At 41.2% G+C, this 25,364-nt stretch overlaps 1 protein-coding gene across 2 annotated transcripts in view; it reads left to right on the plus strand.

Annotated features, from left to right (window-relative positions):
• Nucleotides 1–17,729, plus strand: part of MORC2 (MORC family CW-type zinc finger 2) — a 69,028-nt gene extending 51,299 nt beyond the window's left edge. For both annotated transcript variants that reach the window (XM_088143857.1, XM_088143858.1), the window contains 9 exons: nucleotides 2,720–2,794; nucleotides 3,552–3,950; nucleotides 5,028–5,171; nucleotides 10,066–10,120; nucleotides 10,564–10,705; nucleotides 15,376–15,597; nucleotides 16,232–16,325; nucleotides 16,814–17,002; nucleotides 17,374–17,729. In XM_088143857.1, coding sequence (XP_087999983.1) covers nucleotides 2,720–2,794; nucleotides 3,552–3,950; nucleotides 5,028–5,171; nucleotides 10,066–10,120; nucleotides 10,564–10,705; nucleotides 15,376–15,597; nucleotides 16,232–16,325; nucleotides 16,814–17,002; nucleotides 17,374–17,442 — 1,389 coding nt within the window. In that variant the 3' untranslated portion in view covers nucleotides 17,443–17,729. The remainder of the gene's footprint in view (nucleotides 1–2,719; nucleotides 2,795–3,551; nucleotides 3,951–5,027; nucleotides 5,172–10,065; nucleotides 10,121–10,563; nucleotides 10,706–15,375; nucleotides 15,598–16,231; nucleotides 16,326–16,813; nucleotides 17,003–17,373) is intronic.
• The last annotated feature ends 7,635 nt before the right edge of the window (nucleotides 17,730–25,364 follow it).

Below are 25,364 nucleotides of genomic sequence, written 5' to 3' on the forward strand. Positions count from 1 at the left end.
GAGAAATTCTTAGACATGTATTTGCTACTTAATAACCACAACATAAGACTAAACCAAAATTTCCCATTTCCATTTTGCCAGCCAATTACTGGGTGGCAAGATTTTCAGTTGATTATTTTTTTTCATGTGGAAGTAAAGTGAGCAGAGTTTGCTGTTGCTTGTTAATGGCTGCTATTTTTCTTTTCCAATGTATGCCTCAGGTATAAAGCTATATAATATTCTATTACTCTGACAGGTTCTGCTGGGAAGGAATGGCAGCCTGGCTGAATTTTGGCCAATGGATAAGTTCTTCCACATTTTGTCAGTGGCTTGTTCTCTTAGTTGTGTTCTCTTTGATCACACAGATAGGTTCTGAGCTCCCATAGAACTTTATTTAGAGCATTCTAAGCCATGTTTTGTCCACTGGCATTTCTGCTATAGAGGGATGTATTCCCTGATTTCATTCTTCTGTGATTTACTGAAGTAGTAGCCGTTGCTGCTTCACTTGCAAGAGGCATGAGTATCTCCACTGTATCAAAATCACATCCATAACTTTTTCTTTCAATAGATTCTTTGGTCTCACTGGTACTTCACTGTCTTGAGTTACAACTTTCACTACTGAAAATCAATTGTTTTCTCTCCACTGCTGGCATTGATAAAGATTTAATTGCAAATCATTTTGTAGTTTCTTTGTGTCCATTATCTGCATGTCAACTATTTCTGTTCTCAGATACTTCTTGCCATTTGTGGAAGTTGCTCCTCAGTTGCACACTGAACTTTCAATGCTATATTGACCTTGGTGTGAAGAATTGTATTCCAGAGTCATCTGTTTCCTTGCCTCTACCATCTTCTTCCTTTTGACCCAACAGCATGTTATTTTACTCCCTTTTTACTGTTTTGTGGAGCCATTTCTCTGCATGACAGATCCTTCACTTCAAGCAAGTTGGTTATCATTGGTTGGATGATCCAGAATGGTTCACTCATGCTTCACAATTCCAGTCATTAAACTAAGCTTTCAGTTATTGGCTCCATTCTTTAGGTCAACTGGCCTTCATTCTCATAACTAAATAGAAGCTCCATCTCAGTTTATCAGCTTCCCGGCACCTTGTTTCTTCTCCCAAGTACTCTCTACCAGTACAGAAATACTGCCTGCTTTCTGCTCTAAGCTAAACATTGCTTCTCAGTGGGGCCTTTGATCTAAATTTTGTCCTGCCTCCTCTCCTGTAAAGTTGAGTTCAGCTCCAGGCAGCCACATGGACACAATTGTACATATCATTTGGTGTGTAAAGAGAGGCTTGTACCTTTCTTCAGCACCACATGGCTTATTGTCATGGGTTTCTCATTGTGGAACAGGGTTGTGTAATCAGATTCAACATTCTTCTAGTTTTGTGGCATTTCACACTCTCCATCAGTTGTTTTCCTTGCCACAGTGGGGGATTTCCCTTCCAAGGGAACCTTTGCGGCTGAGACAGGATTTGGGGTTTCTGTTCCTGTTACTTCCCACTTCAGCAAAAGAACTACAGCATTCTCCACTCTGATCTCCCATCATGTCAGTGGCTTCATTCTACCAAATAATTTGCAGATAATCACTATCAGAGCTCAAGATTGTTTACTTTACTTGCCCATCTTCATAATCCATGTTACTAAAACTCCTGTGTTTTACTGATTCTTTCCAATTCAGGTCTTCCATTTAGATTCATCATGGAACTGAGAATAGTTTAAAAATATATGGCTGTGGTATTAGCCTCCTTCTTGACCCAGGTGTGAAAGCTTTTTCTCTACGCAGACCATGTGTTCTTGATGGACTCCACTTCATATGAGCTTTGTTCTGGAATATGCTGCATTTTGTTTTCTAAGTTCTGGGTTTCTGTATAAATCATAAATATATAATTTGTAGCCAGGATTCTGGATTTAAGAGTGGATGCACAATGGAGTGCTTTATCATTCACCATCTGGTTTTTCTATATGTTGTAATTCAGTACAGACGTGGTCCAGCAGATTCTATATCAAATGGCCACCATGTGATGGTTGCTGTCTTCACCTGCCTGTAACACCTGAGCAGTGGCTCCTTAAGGAATTTCTGTATCCTCTGTATTGATTCTACCCATCTTACCTGGCATAATGACAAGGTTATATTCATACTGATTCCTCTTTCCTGTTGAAAGTGGTATTTTCCTATTTTATTTTGACAGACTGTAAATGAAATCTAGCACAGCATTCACCTTTCAGATGATTCTTGCAACTCTGCTTTTTATATTGACCACACCAGACTGTTCAGCAGATCTCAACAGTTTTTCATCATAGTAGCTTCAAATAGAAATTTCCACTTCCTATCTAATCATTTGATAATGAAGTGTGGACAGCTTTTCCTTCCTTTCCACTTGCTCGACAATCCTAATGTTAAATCTGAGCTGGATATTCTTGGAGAACTTTTGGTTCAGTCATATGTAATATGCAGTGATTGATATGCATGTGTGAATGCGTCATCGTGGAATGCAGTGCTTTTCACGTTATCTAGTATTCAGCTGCCAGTAGTCAAATTATGATGCCTGTATATGTGGATTAGGCCTTGTAGTAGTATCCATAATCCCACATGGATTGGACTGAGTCATCATAGGTTTATTATAATTTCCAGGGAACAGAAAGGCGAGCACAAGGCCAACTTTAGTAAAGAGGGTAACCTTCAGGAGTACAGTGGCTATTCTTACCATGAATACCTTGTTCCGCTTGCTCTGTCCAGAAAACTACCCCAGTACGTTCTCATGCTGACCTGAAGAAACTGCCTCTGGAGGTCACCACACGACCTGTGCTAGAGGTGAGTGCCCGCCTGCCCCTGCTATTTACAGAACTGTTCTCTTCTGTTATACCAAAGGTAATCTACTTAGTCCTCAGGTTACGATGGCAATTGGGACCAGAATTTGCATCACTAAGCAATGTGGTTGTAAAGTGTAATGTAACATGACTGCATTGCTTAATGATGGCAATCCCGGTTGCCATTGTAACCCCAGGACCCTGTGGATTGTTAAGCGGAAAAGGCAGAAGTCTCAGGCAAGGAGCGTGGTGAGTGCTGCAGGCAGGCGTTACAGAGTGCAGGGAGGTACACAGGTGCCACAGATGATGGGGGGTGCTGTGGGAAGGCACTATGGAGTGTGGATGGGCCGGTGGGGACCATGGGCATTACAGAGTATGGGCAGGTGGGGGGGTGCTATGGAGTACAGGATCCTCTGTAACAGGGCTCCTCAGGAGAAAAGGTGGCAGAAGTGACTTAAGGGAATGACTTACGACCTTCCCTGACAGCATTCCCATTGACTTTGCTTGTGGGAAGCTGGCAGGGAAGGTTGCAAATGGCGATCACATGACCACGGGATGCTGCAACCATCGTAAGCGTGAGCTGGTTGTCAGGCACCCGAATCGTAATCACGTGACTGCATGGGGTGCTACAACCGCCGGAACTTAAAGGACCAGTCGTAAGTACCACTTATCCACTGCTGTCTTGTCTTGAATGGCTGCTGAACTGTTGCTGAAGTAGTCATAACTCGACGACTACCTGTCTTTTCATCGTGTCCTTGCAGAACACAGACTTAGTGAGCAAACCACAGCGTCCACGGTCTCCTCCGCTGCCAGATGTGATTAAGAATGCTCCATGTAGGCCTCCAGTTCCTCCACCTCCTTCCAGGCCCATCAATCCTCAGAAGAAGGCCCCCCCACCCCGACCAGCCATTAGCTGCTCCAGACCACAGAACATGGCACACCGGGAAGAATCCAGCCTTTCCAGGTTACAGCATCACCTGGAGGCTCCTCGGAAGTGTCCCCCATCCACCTTTGTAAGGCCTCTGCCCAAACCTGCACCTATTGGAAAGATGGCCCCCGAGCCTGTTCAGAATGCCAGAAGCCATCATAGACCCCCCAGTCCTAAACACTTAAAGGTGCTGCTTCCACCAAAGAAACCTGCCTTAATCAAAAATGCCCAGGTGAGAACTGTTTTTCTAAAATTTTTTTTGGGGGGGGGAGTGTTTCTCCTTTTGTACTATGAATGGCTACTGTTTCTGTTTACAGAATGCTCCAGAACAATCACCAAAACAATTATGATTAATTTTTTAAAGAAATAATGAATAGAAATAGTGCTCTTGATATGAGTACCCAAAAAGTCCACTATAGTACATGTATCCTACTCCAATAATAAAAAGAAAAGAACCTAGATCCTATGTCTCACACTAGAGTGCTCCAAGAAAATCTAGACCTTGTGAAAATTAGGCCTACTTATTCACACGGACTTGACCACTTCTTGTTTGATATTTAGATGCCACTAGTGTTTCAAATAATGCATATTATTATTTGCACTGATCAGCTTGTCAGAATGAGGCAGGAAAAATAGAATAGCAGCTGTCCCATCAGAAGTTTCATTTCAAACCATTTCAAGTATAAACAATATCTGTAGTTCTCTTTTGAAGGATTGTCTTTCCCTCCATCCAGCTTTACAGTATAGGTAGTCCTTGTTTAACAACCACAATTGGGACTGGGAACTTGGTTGTTAAGTGAAGCAGTCATTAAGTGAAAAATCACATGACCACACCCATGTTTACAATCTGTCTTTAGCTTTCCTTTGCTTTACAGACCTGCAAAGGTCGTAAATGCGGGCACTGGTCATAAAGTTATTTTTTCATCACCGTTAATAACTGCGAGTGGTCATTGTCCATGGCAGTTGCTAACCAAGGACTACCTGTAGTATTTTTTTATTATTATTATTATTATTATTATTATTATTATTATTATTAATTAAATATATATGCTGCCTGACTCCCATTGACTTGTAGTCAAAGGCTTGTAGGAAGATAGTCCTAAGGGTATGTATGGAGTTTGAAACAAAACAATGGAGAATGGTAGACACTTTTTCTTGTTCACTTCGCATGGGCAGTTTTCAAAATATGTAATCTTTTTGTATCCTGCCATTCTTAATCTTATTGAATTACACCTGAACTCGGCTGCTGTTTGTAAGTGGAAGAAGTGTTGACCATTAAGACATATGAGGCGATCTCTCACCTCTGCAGGCTTCCAGTTCCCGGAAGAGAAGCATTAGTGCAATAGAGGATGAAATGGAGGAGGAGATTGGACTGAGAAGAGAGAAAAAGAAACCAAGCAAACCTGTCACAGTGAAAGAAGAGAAGAAGGACTCAAGTGAGGTGGTAGTTGAAGTAAGTGGGCCAGTCTGGTTGGAAGTAGAACTGGAACCCTATCACTAGAAATTACTGTGACTGTTCCACCTCAGTTCTCTTCCTTCTAGAGCTTTTACCAAAGCTTCAGGCACCTAATTTGGAGGAAGTTGGTGAATGAAACATTGTCCAAATGAATAATTTCCATGGTCAACTTCAAAACCAGCATCTGGATCAAACTGGATTTAATAGCTGTAGCCTTAATTTTTATGTGGCAGTAGTGTTCATGTGCTTGAGATGACACCAATGTGATAAAATGGTTCCAGTGTTATATAATGTATAGGGAAGACACAAAGTCAAGTCCATCCATAGCCGTGGCACCTTGCTGGATGATTTTAGGCCCAACCTATGTTGCAGGAATGAACAGTTGTAGATCCGTATGCTAATCTGAGCTCCTGAAGGAAAGATGATATGAATGAAAGAATGAGTGAATGAATGAATGGGATTTTTATGTGAAGAGACAGCTGCACATAAAAATTAGGCATTTGTCTTGTCAAAAAGGAACCAGTTGGTTAAATATGGAGCTATAATTTCTGTATAATTCTGTATAATTTAGTGTGAGTTAGATGCTTTCGTTAATTATAAAAATGTGAAAATGATTTTAATATAATTATAATAATGTAATATACATTATAATTATATTAAAATCATTTTCACATTTTTATAACTAACAAAAATGATTTTAATATAATGTATATCCCCTTCATGGATCACTGCCTTGTCGTGGCGAAGGGGCTTGCGTAACTCAGTGAAGCCATGAGCTATACCGTGCAGGGCCACCCAAGACGGACAGGTCATGACAGAGAGTTCTGACAGAATGTGGTCCACTGGAGAAGGAAATGGCAACCCACTCCAGTATCCTTGCCAAGAAAACCCCATGGACAATGTTAAAAGGCTAAAAGATATGATGCCGGAAGATGAGCCCCTCAGGTCGGAAGGTGTCCAATATGCTGCTGGGGAAGAGCAGAGGGCAATTCCAAGTAGCTCCAGAAAGAGTGAAGCGGCTGGGCTAAAGCCGAAAGGACGTTCAGCTGTGGATGTATCTGGAAGCGAAAAGAAGGTCCGATGCTGTAAAGAACAATATTGTATAGGTACCTGGAATGTAAGATCTATGAACCAAGGCAAGCTGGATGTGGTCAAACATGAGATGACAAGATTGAACGTCGACATCTTGGGAATCAGCGAACTGAAATGGACGGGAATGAGTGAATTTAATTTGGGTGACCATTATATCTACTACTGTGGCCAAGAAACCCTTAGAAGAAATGGAGTTGCACTCATAGTCAATAAGAGAGTGGGAAAGGCAGTAATGGGGTACAACCTCAAAAACGACAGAATGATCTCAGGGCGTATCCAAGGCAAACCATTCAACATCACGGTAATCCAAGTCAGTGCCCCAACCACTGATGCCGAAGAAGCTGAAGTTGACCGGTTCTATGAAGACCTACAACACCTTCTAGAACTAGCACCAAAAAAAGATGTCCTTTTCATCATAGGGGATTGGAATGCTAAAGTAGGAAGTCAAGGAGTAATCGGAATAACAGGCAAGTTTGGCCTTGGAGTACAAAATGAAGCAGGGCAAAGGCTAATAGAGTTCTGTCAAGAGAACAAGGTAGTCATAGCAAACACTCTTTTCCAACAACACAAGAGACGACTCTACACATGGACATCACCAGATGGTCAATACCGAAACCAGATTGATTACATACTTTGCAGCCAAAGATGGAGAAGCTCTATACAGACAGCAAAAACAAGACCAGGAGCTGACTGTGGCTCAGATCATGAGCTTCTTACTGCAAAATTTAGGCTTAAATTGAAAAATGTAGGGAAAACCACTAGACCACTCAGGTATGACTTAGATCATATTCCTTGTGAGTACACAGTGAAGGTGATGAATAGATTTTGAGGATTAGATTTGGTAGACAGAGCGCCTGAAGAACTATGGACGGAGGTCTGTAACATTGTACAGGAGGCAGCAACTAAAACCATCCCAAAGAAAAAGAAATGCAAGAAAGCAAAATGGCTGTCAGATGAGGCTTTACAAATAGCTATGGAAAGAAGGAATGTGAAAAGCAAGGGTGAAAGGGAAAGATATAAGCAATTGAATGCAGATTTCCAGAGAATAGCAAGGAGAGATAAGAAGGCCTTCTTAAATGAACAATGCAAAGAAATCGAGGAAAACAATAGAATGGGGAAGACTAGAGATCTCTTCAAGAAAATTGGAGATATCAAAGGAACGTTTAGTACAAAGATGGGCATGATAAAGGACAAAAAAGGCAGGGACCTAACAGAAGCAGAAGAGATTAAGAAGAGGTGGCAAGAATACACAGAAGAACTATACAAGAAAGATCTTAATGTCCTTGATGTCCATGCTGGTGTGGTCACTGACCTTGAGCCAGACATCCTAGAGAGTGAAGTCAAGTGGGCCTTAGGAAGCATTGCTAACAACAAAGCTAGTGGAGATGACAGTATTCCAGCTGAGTTATTTAAAATACTAAAAGACGATGGTGTTAAAGTGCTGTACTCAATATGCCAGCAAGTTTGGAAAACGCAACAGTGGCCATGGGATTGGAAAAGTTCAGTTTACGTTCCAATTCCAAAGAAGGGCAATGCCAAAGAATGCTCAAACTATCGCACAATTGCACTCATTTCACATGCTAGCAAGGTTATGCTCAAAATCCTACGAGCTAGGCTTCAGCAGTACGTGAACCGAGAACTACCGGATGTACAAGCTGGGTTTCGAAGAGGCAGAGGAACTAGAGATCAAATCGCCAACATTCGCTGGATCATGGAGAAAGCACGAGAGTTCCAGAAAAACATCTACTTCTGCTTCATTGACTATGCAAAAGCCTTTGATTGTGTGGATCACAACAAACTGTGGCAAATTCTTAAAGAGATGGGGGTACCAGGCCATCTTACCTGTCTCCTGAGAAATCTGTATGCGGGCCAAGAAGCAACAGTTAGAACCGGTCACGGAACAACCGATTGGTTCAAAATAGGGAAAGGAGTACGACAAGGCTGTATACTGTCACCCTGCTTATTTAACCTATATGCAGAGTACATCATGAGAAATGCCAGGCTGGAAGAATCACAAGCCGGAATTAAGATTGCAGGGAGAATCATCAATAACCTCAGATATGCAGACGATACCACCCTAATGGCAGAAAGTGAAGAAGAACTAAAGAGCCTCTTGATGAGGGTGAAAGAGGAGAGTGCGAAAGCTGCCTTGAAACTCAACATTAAAAAAACTAAGATCATGGCATCTGGACCCATCAATTCCTGGCAAATAGAAGGGGTAGAAATGGAAGCAGTAACAGACTTCATTTATTTGGGCTCCAAGATCGCCGCAGACGGAGACTGCAGCCATGAAATTAAAAGATGCTTGCTCCTTGGGAGGAAAGCTATGGCAAACCTAGATAGCATATTAAAAAGCAGAGGCGTCACCTTGCCGACAAAGATCCGCATAGTCAAAGCTATGGTTTTTCCAGTAGTAATGTATGGCTGTGAGAGCTGGACCATAAAGAAGGCTGAGCGCCGAAGAATTGATGCCTTTGAACTGTGGTGCTGGAGAAGACTCTTGAGAGTCCCCTGGACTGCTAGGAGGTCAAACCAGTCAATCTTAAAGGAAATCAACCCTGACTGCTCATTGGAAGGATTGCTAATGAAGCTCAAGCTCAGATACTTTGGTCACCTAATGCGAAAAGAGGACTCTTTGGAAAAGACCCTGATGCTGGGAAAGATTGAAGGCGAAAGGAGAAGAGGACGGTAGAGGATGAGATGGTTAGATAGCATCACTGAAGCAATGAGCATGAAACTGAGCAAACTCAGGGAGGCAGTGAAGGACAGGAAGGCCTGGCGAAATATGGTTCATGGGGTCACGAAGAGTCAGACATGACTTAACGACTGAACAACAACAATAATGTATATATATTAAAGACATATTTAGCACCTTGTTTATTGATGCATTTCCAGGCAGTGCATAGAGTTAAAAAATAAAATTGACTATAAAATGCAAAAACTAGAGTAAAATAACAACAAAAAAACCACAAACCCACTGTCAGTAAGCTCTCCAATGCCCAAGTGAATAAAGTAAAAATGTCCATGAATAGATTATAACAAAGCACATTCCAGAGGAGAGAGTGGCCCAGAGAATGAGTCAAAATATAAAATGTCCTCCTCTTAGTAAACACCAAGTGGAAATCCATTGCAGAAGTGCACAGCATCCAGCCTTCCAGATGTTGAACTACAGCTGCCAGCAGGCCTGGCTAAAATATCCAGTGTATTTAGCAACATCTTAGAATGCCACATGTTGAACATCTGAACTTTGAGATTTTACTTAGTTGAGTTAACCAGGAGGGTCTCTGATAATGGTTACACTAGGCAGAAAGATCTGTATAGAGAAGATTTCACCCTTCCTTGGTAAAGTGCAAAGAAGTGTACATTGCATTTCTGCCCCATTTTATTCTCATGTAGGCAACACTTGAATACTTTTTATTAAGCTAACCAATTCCTAAATGACATTCATAGTTTATTGATAACAACAACATGGTTCTCCCAGTTGCCAAACAAAATGAAGGAAATGTTGACATAGTATAGCAGCTTGGAATGAAATACATTGATGTCGAATCAGATCTTATGTACGTATCAACATTAGGGTTATTTCAATCTGCAACATAGGTTCCATACTATCATGTCTGTATGTAGCTATGGTGCAGGACTGGCTGTACATCTCTGTATAGAACAGGGTGTTATATTCCCAATTGTGCAAAAAAGCTGTACTTTTGTTCTGGGTGGTATTATATTCTGAATTTTTGGTATGTAAAATGTTTGATGAAGATTATTGATTTCTGAATGTATTTGACTTTTCTGTTTTCAGCTCACAGACAGTGCAGGAGAAGAGGAATTAGCAGAAATGAAAAGAGCACAAAAAGGTAAGATACTTTGGTTTGATCTCTGCACCTGCAATGTTTTTAAAGAGATGTAAACTACATATAGATTATGCCTACCACAGGCATACTCTTCTCCATCTCTTTATGTTAATAGGATCACCTAAGCGAGGGGTGGGAAGCCTGTGGTTTTTCAGATGCTGCTGAATTTTAGTTTGTAGCATCCCTTATCCCTTGTAGCCCAGCAATCTTTGCTCTATGAATTCAGTTACTGAATCTCAGTCTCATATACAAGGTACTAAGGGAAGTAATTGACACTGATAGCAATTCTGGTACATTAAAAAAAGATTGCATGATTTGAACTTCAATCTTCTGTTGCAGCAGCTGTTCCATTTTGAGAACATGGAGAGCACCAGAGTCCTGTTCGTTCTGTCAGTCAGGGCTTTTTGCTGGTCTTTGAGCTGCCTCTCCCTTTCTGCTTCTCTCAGATAAAGGGCAACATGTGGAAGTACGAGTGAACAAGGAATGGTTCACAGGCCGAGTTACAGCAGTGGAGGTGGGCAAGCAGATGGTCCGTTGGAAGGTGAAATTTGATTATGTCCCAACTGATGTTACCCCAAGGGATCGATGGTAATTTTTAATGTACAGATTCTGGAGCAATAGGGGAGGGGCTTTTTGAGGGCTGGGGCACTTAAAGGTTTTGTGCGATGGTAAGGCTGCTGTGAATTAAGTGATGAAACAACTTGTTGGAACCATGTAATACATGTAGATGGCTCTGGGATTTTAAGAGAGAAGGCTTCCTTTGTTCTTTCTTGCTAACAGTGTTAGATCTTCATTGGGTCTTACACATAGGCTGTGCAGTATTTCAGGTTCAGTTTGGGAGAAGTAGCATTGCAAAGCCCTGGCTTAAGGCAGGAGATGTTCATGTTTTGGTGCAATAAGAGTAGGGAGAATAATACCACTTAGTGTTTGATGGTATGCCTCCACAGAGTTCACCCTGAGGCAACTCTGCAGCCTCTCAGGCTGCCAGAGATATGACAATAGGCTTTCATTCCCCAGTGGGCAGTTTCTACACTTGTTCTATCTCTAGAAGGGGCACATTCCTGATGCATGCCACCACTAGTAGATCTTTGCTAACAGGCCATGCACAGCAAGACCAAGACTTCGGGTTTCCCTTTGGGAAAGAACCCTGCAGATAACTGATGATGAACTAGATTTGATTCATCTGGCCTTAAATAGTGAGGCGTCCCACTGTTTTACCATTCAAAACTAAGGGGAAAAGTACAGGACCAAATAATTCCCTGATATTGGGATATTATTTAGTTCCTCCATAAGGTACTCTAGTGTCTTGTTCTATCCAAGCCTGAACAAGGCAGTTGTACAAAGCAGTAGCTCTGGTTACAAGAGCTGGCTCTGAGCTATTTTTTTTTAACACAACACCACTTAAGCACCGCTTCTTCTGATCTTTCTGATTCACTTAACTCCAGGACTAAGAAAGATGCTGCCTTTGCAAATCAAGAGAAATGTTTCTCAAGGACAAGATCCAGAATTATTCACCACCCCCTCAGTCTGATTGTAGTAACTCATAATCTCCCACATAATTACCATTTTAGCCAATCTCAGTCCAACTTTTAGACTTGCATATGGAATGATGCTCCAGATAAAGAGTACCACATTTTTCATATTAACAAGAATGGAGGAACTATGCATTCCAATTGAAGTGGGCAACACTATGACATGAAAGTTTGGCACTTCTGTCTGTATTGCATCTACCAAGTTTCATCAATGCCAGTATCAGTGGTCTTTATGTCTTCTGTATCCATCACCCTAATGTTAGCTAGTGGCACTATGCACAGGTCCATCAGCCTCATGACCACAGGACTATTTTGCTCCACCAACTATTTACGACCAAACCTTTAGAATAGTATCTGCACAGCTCTCTTGAGACCACAGCCATGACCATCCTGCAAGCAGACAGATGCAGCACATTTTACTAGAGAAGATGCCCATGAGACTGGCTCAGACTTAGAAGGTCAGAGAGCCTCTTCATTGTCCCTGAAAGCAGTGATGGACAATCTGGTATGTTTATCATCACTGGTATCAAAAACAGCCCATTCTCTCAGCCTACAGATGTAAGCAATTCAGTCGTTCAAGTGTTGGTGTTCATTGTCATATAAGATACATCCCTGTTGGCAGTTGCCCCACGTTTCTTAGAAGGAACCCTTCTCTAACTCACCTCCCTCTTGCCAAATATACAATTTATACAGAAACGAGGATTGCCAATCCTTCTGACATCATCCTACCCAGAATTTAGTAGTCATGGATTCTTTCAAGAGGTGGTATCAGCTGAGAAGGAGGGTAAGAAACTGAATGCTGTAAGCCATAAACTTTGCAAGTCTGGCACCTTACCCATCCATAATTCTCTTAACTGCTGCCCACCAGTTATCTTGTCTCCTCCCGTAGAATCATTGATATTAGCTGTACTAATGGGACACTCCTTCTCAGTGCTGCTTCACCTGCCATGGAAAGCAGCCTTTCTGATGGCTGTCCTTTCAGACAGGAAGACTAGAGAATAGTTGTGCTTAGCATAGGTCCTACCCACATAATTTCAAATAGATCAGCTGGTTCTCAGACAGGATTTTGTTTCTGCCACATTGTTTTTCCTCTGTCATTTAAAGCATGATACCAGCCTTTTTCCAGGATCTGACATGCTTGATGTCAGATGGACTTTAAGTGTAGAGAAGAGTACCTTTCCACTCCAGTCGGTGACATATTTGAGTCTGAAAAAAGCATGGTTTATGGCAACTGAGGTCTCGGTGACATCAGCCCCACCAGGTAGACCAGACGGGGAATTAATTCCACAGAAAAGCTTATTGAGAGGGGATATAATAACAGAATCTTGCAAGTCTGATTGTGCTATACCTTCATGCCTTATACCCATGTGAACTAGGGAGGTGTGTGTCTGAGCTGCTTCTGCATACTTCTGCTTGTTTTGGACTTAAGATATGCTTTTCCCCTCATCGCTTTGGTAACAGACCTAACCTGTCTTCATCAAAATCATCTTTCTTACTCTCTGCTGGTGGTCCCTTTTCATACAATATCGGGAAACAACCCCACCCTGTTGGAATCTAGGCTTATTCTGCCTTGATAATGGCAACATCTTGTTTTCTGAAATTCTTGCATTACCAGCTAACTTTAGAATTTGCAGGATGGATACCAAAGCAGGAGGATGTTAAAGGAGGTGCCAGGACTGAAACAAACACCCATTGTGTTTATTTAAATTGTCCCTATTAATTATTTACAGTACCAGGGATCTTTCCCCAGTCTTCCACAGTGAGCCCAAGTGGCAAGGACAGTCTCTGGAATTCGACTCAAAAGGAGTTGCTTTTGTTGGGCAGGTTTTATAGCCCTGCAACCTCTCTTTCCCCCTCCACCTCCAGAGTTGCTTAGCTTAGGCATCAGCAAGGAAAGATTATATATTAATGAGGATTAAATGTCTAGCAAGCACTAGGCACCTGTTATGACAAAAGAGGGAAATTATCTATTTGGGGTTAGAACAGAAAGTTTGTTATCTCACAGCTCACAAGAGTAAATAGGAAGAGTTACCTTGTCTAAGCAGCATCTCTTCCAGTTAATTGAAAAATGCAGGTCACAGAACACATCTGCAGTATTCTTCTGGCATATTCCACTTTCTGAATTCTGCAAGACAGCAGTGTAGTCACAGTCTACCATGTTCATTAGGAATTCAAGTTCAGAGGAAGCCTCTTACATCATAGCTGAGCCATCCTTGATGTTACAGTAACTCTTTCTCCACTGTCAGGTAAAGACACCTGCTAATCAGCCATGAGTGTCAATTCACTGAGACTGTAAGGAAGAGGAGCTAGTTACAGCTGTGTGAATATTCAATCCAGAAATTCAGTTCCAAGGCAGTCCCATAATTTGAGTTTCTAAATGGTTTTAGCCTGTAGAATTGAATGCCTCTGATACTTGTGCATGTGCAAATATACTCTTTGCTGATTAATTTTTTTCAGATTTCCAAATTGATTCAAAAGTCAGAATCAGATTGACTTGATTTGCCAAATTGAATTAGAAATTCAAATGGAATCAGATCAACTTTTCTAATTGATTCAGAAATTTAAATCACATTCTGGGTGATTCACACGCCCCTATTGATGGCATGACTTTCGCTGAACTTCTGTCAGGCCTAGCCCAAGGAACTCCAAGAGACCATGTAAATTCAGTCCAGCTATGTTTATTAGCTACAACCTCTAGCAAGAATCTTCCCAGACTGAAACCCCAGTTCCCAAAGTCATCCAGTCACAACACTGAATTCCTCAGGGAGGTGCCAGTCTCATCCTCTTGTTCTTCCCACGCTGTTCTGGCAAGCTAAGAAAATGTTTATCTCCCTGAGCCTGGCCTTCACAATTCCACTCCATCACATCTTCTTTGAATAGTCATCTGTGAATCCTCTCCCCTATTGGAAGCTTTCTCTGGAGTTTCTAGGATTCACTGTGATGGGTCATGGAACTCAGGAAAGGGCAAAGACCATGTTGTCACGGGGGATACTATTGAAGAGTAGGACTTCTACCCAGGCTCTAAAGCTTTCTGAATGTGGCTCTTTATAGGTGTAGAAACTATGTGTGTGAATTCACAGATGACCAGTTGAAATGAGTTGCAAGTTGTAATCAGCATACAGGAGTTAATTTATAACTTAATTTGCTAATGATTTTCTGAGACCCCAGTTCCTGAGTGCTGTGAATCTTTTTCAGTCTCCCACTTCCTCTGACTCTTCTGGTTTTCCACCAAGCAATGATCACAGGACTGATTTATCTTTGTAATCCGAAAGGATAGAAGCTTGCTTTTTAAAATAAAAAAGCCAGACCAAGGTCCTTAAGAAGCTGAATTCTGTAGTATTATTACAATTCCTCTACTCCTAGAATTAAGTAGCTCTGCTCTGTAAATTGTGAGAATTAGCAGCCTTTTCATTTTGACCCAGGAATGATGTCCAAGGCTGAATTTGAGTATAAGACAACCAGTTCTGAATCACATCAAATACTTTTTTCTGTTGCCATCATGCTGTGACTGTAATTGCACTGTCTCGCTTTTTTATTTCCCAGCAGCTGATGCAGAAAAATAAACTCCCCTTGGGTGTTCTGCATTTCATGTACTTGATAAAAATGTTGTGTCCAGTATTTTAATGATTGTAACCCTTGGTCAGAAAGAAATGTCAGAGGCAGTTAGTGGAGTCACTTTAGAATGGCAAAGACTTGTGATGTGCCTGTTGCTTTTGCTTCATTCAGGGTAGAAAGAGGCAGCGAGGATGTGAGGCTGATGAAGCCCCCCTCTCCAGAACATCAGATTCCAGATACTCAGCAGCAGCAGCAGCAGCAGCAGCAGCAGCAGCAGCAGCAGACAAATGTTCCTCCTGAACCTTCTACCTCTGAGTGTGTCCGAACAGAGCCAGATACCACTGGATCCAGCAGCAGCCAGGAGACTGTAGACTTGTTAGCCCAGTCCCTACGGTGAGTTTCAGTTCAGTGTCCTGGAAGCATTTGTCACTGCAGTCATAATTTGGTCTTCAAGCATGTATTTGATCTTCTCATTTTGTGTTTCTGAATAAACTATTAGCTGCCTTTCAGGTTTCATTATTGGACCAGATGCAGGGGGATACTACCATTTAATGTTGCAATCCATTGAGATCTGCCAACTTTGAATAATTTATTCAGGTCATGGGGAAGAGCAGGACACTAAACACTTTGAATGCATCTTTTGATTGATTGACTGATTATGTGCCATCAGGTCAGTGTCAACTCAGCAACCACATAAATAGATCTTCTCCAAGATGGTCTGTCCCCAACCTGGCCCTTCACGTCTTCCAATGGCACACCCTTCATCACTGTAATCGAATCCATCCTCCTTGCTGGGTTGTCCTCTTCTTCTCTTTCCTTCCACCTTTCCCAGCATTAAAGACTTATCAAGAAAGCTGGGCCTTTGCCCTATATATATATAGAAACATCCTTAATAAAAAGTAGAACTAAGATTTTAATGTTTGAATTCTGCATCCAGTATAATTTTCTATGCTTTGTGTTTTTAAAGAACTGCAAATGACATCATACTTCTCCTATGGACTTGCCTGTCTTCTGTTTGTTTCTGTAGGAATTGTTTGCGTTACTTCCTACCCCCCAATTTTCCCATCTCCAAGAAGGATTTGACTTCCATGAGCTCAGAAGAGTTGGTGGCATTCCCTTTGGTGAGTCCTTTGTTCACTGATAAATTCACAGCTGAGGCAAGCAATACCATAATTAACGGCTTCCCCAGGTACATTCTTGAGTTCTCTTTTATGAGATGTAGATTTTTAGAATCAGTGGTTTGGTATCACATCTGTTGTCATCTCCTTTAATATTTGTGAAATTCCTAGAATAGGAGCTGAACCCTTGAATTCTAGTTTGATGTTGACATAACTGGGAGTAGTTTATACCACTACTTTGTGCTAACATATAAAGCAGAAGATGAAAGAAGTTAGAATACAGATCCCTGCATTAAAATTCATTTGTTATTTATAGAATATAGTTAAATTATACACTCCCCTCCCCCCAAAAAAGCCACATAATCGTAACCTGTTACTCAGCATAATGGAGTAATAGTCAGGGCTGGTTTGACTTGCCTGGAGCAAATTGAAGTTATTTGTCTTGTTTTTGGTAATCTTGGAATGTTCTCCCTGTGTCTATCTTTCCACAGAAAGAGTACTTTAAACAATATGAGATGGGTCTGCAGAACTTATGCAACTCTTATCAGACCCGTGCAAATGCCCAGATCCAAGCGTGCGAGGAAAAACTTCATATCCAAGAGCAGAAGCTCACAGAGACAAAGGAGAAGCTTCAGAAATTGAGGACAAACATCGTTGCACTACTCCAGAAAGTGCAAGAAGTGAGTGAGGCCTCACTGCAGAACCTGAACTATCTCTGTCTTTGAGCTCTTTGTCAAGATGTGCAAAACCTACCGTTCCCAGGACTCTAGGTTTGCACATACCCACTGTTAGATCACAGCCTTTAAGTTGCTTTGAATCACATTTTCCATAAGCTGTACTTAGAACAGCCAGTAATCAAGAGTTACAAGAATTACAGACAGAAGTTACTAAGTCTCCAACTTCTCTCACATCTGCCTTTGCTTAGATTCTCAGAATCTTCTTGTCTACCAAATTCTGTATTGTATTTTTGTAATTGCTAAGAGTCACTGTTGAGTATTTTGTTTGTAAGAGGTACATTCTAAGGACTAACATGTCTTTTTGCTGTTTTTAGGACATTGATTTCAATACAGATGATGAACTGGATGCTTACATTGAGGACCTCATCACCAGAGGAGATTGACCAGCCCAGTTCCAGCATCAGTGTGAAATCAGAAAGGAATGTGATTACTGTGTCTTCTGCGTCACCAGTAGGTGTAGAGCAAGCAGCCCAGACTGATGGGCAGAGGTATGGCCAGGGTTTTTAGAGACTTGTGTTCTTTATAGAGTATGTCAGTGTAGAACATGTTCGTATTTTCTCTTTTATATAATGGAATGAGCAACTGTGCTGTTGATTAAGGTTTCTAACCTTTGTTTATAAATATTTGTAAAAAAATAACCAAAAACCCCAAAAATATAATCATTCACATACCAAGCCTTGTTTGTATTATGGATGGGTTCATTTTGAAGTTTGGTAGAGTTCAGCTACAAGAAAAACTGTTCCCCTTGAAGGAATGTTACCGCCCAGAGTCGCTCATTGGGTGATTAAATTTGAAATATAAATAAATGCACTAGAGCTGGTAGCACAAGCATATTGGCACAGTTTATTGCTGGCGTCCCTCTTGCAAGGAGGAGAAAATGAACATAAAGCATATGAGCTCCAAAGGCAACAGAATTGTTTGTGCAATTGGAGAAAAGCACATTTCTGACAGCAGGGGGTGTTGTCAATCAGAAATACAGTTTGTGGCCCGCCTCCTACTTTGTACTTCTGGAAACTACCAAGCATCACTTCTGTGCTTTTCTTCTAGAGCTATCAATGTTCTTCATGTTAAGAAGCTGGAGTAGTGAGATATTTAAATTTGCTGGAGCCTTGACATTGTTCCATGTCCTAGGATAAAGAGCTGGAGGGTGGAATTATATATGATTACTTCTTTGTCTCTGGAGATGTTAGGAAGGGAACTCAGACAGGTGAACTCAGCCCCTGAAGCTAAAAGAAGTAGGAATGAAAATAATCTCAAAAGCCTGAGAAGCTGCATTAGCTTCTGTAATGGTAGAAGCATCAGAAAAGGAAACTTGGGGAAGACATAGAGGTAAAATGCATTCTTGGTTTGGTGACCTGTATCCTGTTAGATTTTAAAAAAAGAAACAACAGTGTTTCATATTGACATAAATGAATTTATTACGGGGCAGTGGGAAGAAAACAGCTTGTCTGTGTTTGTATATGTTCACCCATGGTTAACCTAACCATGTTTTATTTGATTAACCCAGTTTTCTGATTCAGCACGATGCATTGAACCATTAACTATACAGCCTGGATTTGCTGAAATGCAGATGGCAAATTTAGTTCTGCATGTTGTGCAAACCCAACCCTTCTTTTGGTTCCTCCCACCTTAGAGGTGCCCTGTTCAAATAGCCCCATTCTGAATTTACAGGAGGCTGAATGTGTTTGAAGCAAGCTTGGGCCCTGCCTTGAGTGTCACTTCAGGCCAAATATAATGGGTTGCTGAATTGTTGCATAGATCGTTGTGTAGCCTTATGCACTTTCAGAAGGAAGAGTGGGCAGTCTTCCAGTACACAATGAATTCCATAAGTACACCCCCCCCCCACTTTCTTCTTCAAGCTATTTTCCAACAAAATCTCTTGATAAGGAGTCTTTTTGCAGACAAGCACAGCTGACTGAAAGTCTATATAACACCCAAGCTCAATAGAATTCAGGGACATTTTTGAATTCAGTCTTGGCTTTTGCTCCTGCTTTTAAAAAGAAAGATCAGCCACAAACAGGAAAAGAGGCTCTGTCTCAGAGGAGTATCCAGCAAATGTTCAAGGACTGCAAAATCACACTGAGCCTGCAGCTGCTAGAAGCATCTAAGAGACATAGAAAAATAATCTGTTCCTCAGTTCTGATTAAGACAGCAACCACATTTAGTAGCTCCCAGCAGGCCCATCCAAAACAAGGGAAATGGCCCTTTTTATTCAGAATTGTGCAGAAATTTAATTTTCAGACAGACACTTCCTTCAGAGTCATTCAGCCATGCTGTTATGATGAGACAAGGTCCTTGCCTACCTGTGCTTGTGCAAACATGGGCAAAGGGGGATTTGCATGACCACCTCTGATAAGTGGAAGTAACTCATACAAGCAAACCTTTGTAGGAGCAGAAACCACAGGAGCAAGATGGCTCCTCTCACATCAGACTGCAGCTGCTTTCTGCAGTTACATTTCTCCTTTCTTTTTATGGGAGAAGGGTACACTTCCACTGTTTAATGTGCTACTGTAACACACACAGGTTTTAGCACAAGCTGCTCATGCCTGACATAAGAAGGATAACATTTGTGCCATTTCTGAGGTGGCCAAAATCAAGGCAACAGTTTCTCAAGTTTATATGGGTATGATTTTACTTTTATTTGAGGGAGACATTTATTATTAGGGTTTACACTCTTAAATTTCTTTTTCCTTCCGGACTAAGCTGCTTAAAAAGGTATGTGAAACTCTGCAAGGGTCTTATAACCATATTCAGGTAGAGCCAGTTACAACTCAGTAATCAAGAGTCCTAATTAAAATCTTCAGTTGCAGTGAAAGTTGTGAACAAGAATGGGCAACCTACATTCTAGATTTACACACAGTTGATTCCTAAAATTATTTTCTGCACTCCTTGAGCCACTTCTGATGAGAGTTGCTGAAAATCAGAAACTGCTTCCCTGCTGTTCTGAGGTAGGTGGTATATATTCTATATATATTCTTAATATATATTCTAAAATGGGATTAACATGCATTTTAAAGGAAATGACGACTTCCCTTATAGGATCCAAAAAGCCTTATAAATTTCCCCAATGTGAGTGATGGGGAAATGGCAGTGGCAAACCACTTCTGAAAATGGTGCTGAGAAAATGGGATTAGTCCAGGCAGTCACCAGGAATCAGGGCTAACTTGAAGGCACACGCACAAAAATGGTTTAAAGACATGAGGGGTTGCATAAGTCACTGCATGCTTGCTTCTCCAGTGCACAGAGTAATCTGGTTCTAGAAGTGAACTTTGCCAAGGCCTTCCTCTATAATTTGACACTGAAAAGAAGTCCTGCTTGCCCTTTCAGTTCAAGAAGAAAGTTCCATTTGGGCCTTTTATTGAAGGCTAATGCTGTAGGGAGAGGAATTTGGGGGGAAATAATTTACTTGTATCTATATATTAAGGCTTATATGCCAGTCCAGTCAAAAGAACCCCAGGAAGAAGCTGAGGAAAAAAAAGAGTTTAACAAAATTAGCAATTACACAACTAAAACTGCAGAAAGTTTCAGCACTGGAGAAATGCTCAAATATCAAAGTACAGGCCTCTCTTTTAAAAAGTGTGTGTGTGTGTGTGTGTATCTGCCCATCTCACACAAAGCGACTCTGGGCGGCATACAACAATTAATAAAATAACAAGTGAATAAAAACAGGCATATAAAAAGATAAGTTATTTTTAAAATAAAAACATCACAAATTTTTAAAAATTAGATTTTAAAATATACAAAGCCTAGACAGACAGACAGCAAATTAAATTAAACAATTTGTTTAATTAAACAACTGACCGGCAAATTAAATAACTTCATAAAAAGAACAAAGGAACAAAACAGTGGAAGCCATGCAGGAAAGAAAGAACGAACATCTAGAAAGAATAATGAAAATGCCTTAAGGTCTAAAGCGTTCCTAAGTTATAAGCAGGAGTGCTTTATGATGTTTACTATAGCACAGTAATTATGGATTTACAAAAAACGAAGAACAAGAATACACAAAATTATAAAAGAAGAAAGGAAAATGGAAAAAAACCAAAACATATATTTACAAGACATCTGTGGTTGATCTATATTAATTAATTCTGCAAACTGCTGAATAGTTGGGTGCATGTTTGTGTTTCCGATGCTGAATAGTCTTTTGATTATGAGTGTATTTTCTTTGTCCAGAAGACAACTCCCACATGATTAAGATAGAATATCTAAAAATATTGAAAAATAATAATTTGTTGGAATTGCCATAACAAAGAAGGAACATTTTATCATATTTATTTATTTTATTTATTATTAAATTTGTATGCCGCTCATCTCCCCCAATGGGTATATGTAGTGGTTACGTAAAAAAACCCAAAAGTACTGGAAAGAAATACACCAAAACATTCAAAAAATTCTGAAAATAAAATTAAAATTAAAATCACAAATATTTTTTGTGGTATATTGGAATGATCCCAGAGAACATAAATAAAAAGAATCACGATTTAATAAGATACATGGTGACAGCCACAAGAATCAGTCTGGCACAACATTGGAAAATAAAAACCTTGCCATCGACACAGGATGGACAAGAGACTAAAACTGAAGAATATATGGCAATGGAAGAACTCCCGGTATACGTTCACAGCAGAAGTTAACCAAATTCAAGCAGCAGTGGTTCCTTTATATACCACATACCACACAGCAAGCAAGCTAAGACACTTAAAATATTTTTAAAGAAGAAAATGTTTTAAATAATAATTTAAAAGATCAAAACAAAAATGAGTAATAATGTCCAAAGTAAAGTTCAAGAATTACAGTAGTGGGGGGGGGACAGAGAAGAGGCTACTAGAATGCCCTTTTTATTTTTTATTTTTTTGTTTTGCTTTCTTTCTCAAATTCCTTTAAGTACGTGTGTATATATATGTTTTTGTTTTTGCCTCTTTTTTTTTTGCTTGTATGTTTTATTTAACCAATAAAAAAGAAAACGCAGTTTTCAAAAGATTTTTAGATCAAATCCTTTTCAACAACAAACAATATTTTAGGGGTGACCTTGCTGCGTTTATGTTGTTGGAGATGCAGTGAAACTAACACTTTATTTAAATACATTGTTTCATTTTGGTAAGAGATTATATGTATTAACCTTGAGACAGAGGATTTTTGTTGATGGGCAGAAGGAGGAGGATAGAATGTAAATTGCTATCCAAGGAGCATCAAAGGAGCACGTGGACTGGGGTCTTGGGTTCCTCCAGAGCACAGGGACAAGTTTGATTTACAAAAGGGATGTTATTGTATGTTCCTTCCATTGGGATTGGCAAGGCATTAAGGTAAGCTGCAGAAAAAAACTGCAGGGTGATGGGCAGGTGATGCTGAGTAAAAAATTTGCTGGTCTGCTGTCATACTGCCAGTTACAGTGGTCTAATATGTCCTGCTCTACCTGAAGAGTGATGGCAAACACCCACTGCCAGTTTTCATCTCAATTTTCACCCCACCCCATCCCACCCCCCATAGTATTCCCCTTTGGCCACCAGTCTCCCAGCTGGGAAATTGTTAATTAGAAAATAGTAAAGCCCCTGGTAGCGATTTGATAACCCGCCACATTGTTGTACGCTTCCCCTTCTGGCCACCCACCTTCACTGTAAAGTTCTGAAGCAGCTTTTGCCAAAATGAGACCCTCTGGGTATATGGAAAACAGCTCAAGCCATATCCTAGCCATTATGACCAGCTTGTTTGGGATTATGGAAGTTGGTCCATCTTTTGTAACTTGAAAGCTGATCTAGAACGGGGATAACCCAGTGCTTCCCATCAAGGAGGTTTGACTAATGACTAGAAGTTGGGAGTTGTAGTCCCAAGCATCTGGAGGGCTCAATTTTTTCTCTCTCTTGTAGGCCGTCATATCAGCAGGGATCCAATCTGTAGGTGGATACAGGAGATACCTCTACAACCTTAAGTATTTCTCCATCGCTCAGTGACTGAATCTCTTCCACAATCTTTTTCCAGCTGCTAAGACGTTCTTTCCCCCCTCCCTTCCCACCACCCTTATCACTGTACCCCTTTTATGGTGGTGGCTGCTGTTGCCAAGGCGGTGCAGCTGCTTAGATCAGCGCCTGGCTGATGAAAGAACCGTCATGAAAAGCTGGGCAGCTGAGGCTATTCATTGTCCAAACAGCAAGCTTCCACAGGACCTGAGCTCAGCTGCAGTGTCTTTTGGAGGTGCCCCCTGTCCAAAGGACACCCCTATTCCCTGGACAATCACTGGTATAGATTGTATCTTGTCCCTGACACCACCTGCACACGTTTATCATGTAGGCATTCTGGGGTGATAAGTAAATTATCTTACTCCCTAGTCTTCTCTGTTGTCTAGAAGCCCCATTTCCCTTCATGAGATAAGAAAACCTCATCTGTTACTGCTCTTCCCCTTGCCGGGGGCGGGAGGAACTGGGGACATGCAGTTCATGTGCTGGGGCTGAACCCAAAAGGATTGCCAAGTTTTCTGTTGCCTTGGGACACTGAAGCCTTGTCATCTGTCTCTCGGTCCTGGCATTCTACCTCAGCTTTCTTGGGTAGATGTTCCTGCAGGTGTGGGACAGGGCTGCTTCCCAGGAAGGGCATAGAACAGCATGGCTTTGTACTATCTTTCATGGGTTCTCCCAACCTCCCCCCTTCTCTTGCTCAAGTCAGCTGCCCTGCACCTCTCCTCTTCCATGCTGCTACTGTTCTCCTAAATACCTGCTTATAGGTCCAGTTCAAACCTGGTAAATGTGACCTTGAGGTACAGGAGAAGTCTTAAATCAGTTGCATTCAAAACAACCAACTCTACTTTTCACCAACCTGCTGCTGTTGGGTAGGATGGACTACAATAGCCATCTTTCCTAGCCAGGCTGTGGCAATGAGAATTTTGATCCAACAGATCCAGGGGACAGTATGATAGAGGTTTGGCGTATGACAGCCTTTCCCAACCAAACCATCTCCGTTTCTTAGTCCTAGAATTCCCCAACCAGCATGACCATTTCCAAGAAAACTGGAGGTTGGAATCTAGACATCTGGGGGATGCACAGGTTGGAAAAAGCTGCCATAAGCTTTTAGGGTTAGAATCCAGGCCGCAATATTTTGGGGGGGCGTGGGTGTCCTGGATAGTGTGGTTTATCTGGAGATGTTAAGGAGTGCAAATTGGGGCAAATGTTTTTCTTATCTGACACATGATATTCATATGCTCCTTTTCCCTAAAAATAAGTGATGAGCACCCTTTGATAAAGCAAGATCTTAGAAATTTATGCTACAAAAGTGCCATTGGGGAATTAGACTTGAATCTTTTCTAAGCATCCCTCTTTATTTCTCTGTCATAATTGCTCCTATAATTTGCAGTCCATTTTCCTTCCTTCCTTCCCATTTCTTTCCCTCCCTTCCTCTTTCTTTCCTCCCTCCCTCCGCCCCCTTCTCTTTTCTTTTCTTTATTTATCTTGGCATCCATTTCTTCCCTTCCCTTCTCACATACTTGCAAAGGATTTTCCTTCATTTTTGTAGTTTGAACATGGGAAGTGACAAAATGCCCATAAAATGGGCTCAGAAATGGGTCTCCTCCCCTAACTCAAGCCAAACTGGACCTCTGCAAAGCTTCAAACAAGGGCTGTTGTTTTAAGCCTTCATGAAGTGCAATAAATGCAGCAAAGTCTTTTGTCCCTTAAAACAAAAATCCTTTATTTCGCCCACCCTCATTCAAGAGATAATTGGGACAGGATGAAACACACACACACACACACACACACACACACACTTGTCCTGTCACTATGATGGAGCCCCTTTAAATTACTGGGATTCATGTAGTAAGTGCAGGGTACGAACACTTGCAGAATTCAGAGCACTTCATTATTTTCACTATTTGGTGTCACAGAACCCCAGTCACAGCCCAATTCTGGCTGAGGCAGCTGGACTATTGTTGCTGGCATGTGGCTCCTGGGATGAAATGGGGTAGGTGACAAATGGGCTGTTATGAAGGGGAGGGGGCCTGCATGGAATGAGAAGAGCTAGGATGCTCTGCTTTCAGGTAGCAAAGGTGCTAAAAGGAGCTGCTGCAAAGACTTGGCAAAGAGCACCAAAGATTGATGGTTCAAATAAACCTCCACAGGATTTTTGCAATGACTTGAACAAACAGTGGGTGTTAGAGGGAAGACCCAGAAGGTTCAGAAGGGGGTGTTTGCCTTCCCTGCCACAAGGAAAAAAGCAAAGGTCGGGGGGCTGGAGGAGTCAGCAGGAGCAGGCAAGGAAATGTGATACAGATTTATAGACTTACAGAGAGAAAGTAGGAATTGTTTTGCATTCAGGATCACAA

This window comes from Python bivittatus, unplaced genomic scaffold (genome assembly GCF_059951505.1).
Source record: "Python bivittatus isolate LINGU-HERP-01145 unplaced genomic scaffold, Pbiv_v1 ctg000390_np1212, whole genome shotgun sequence".
NCBI classification, from domain to species: Eukaryota; Metazoa; Chordata; class Lepidosauria; order Squamata; family Pythonidae; genus Python; species Python bivittatus.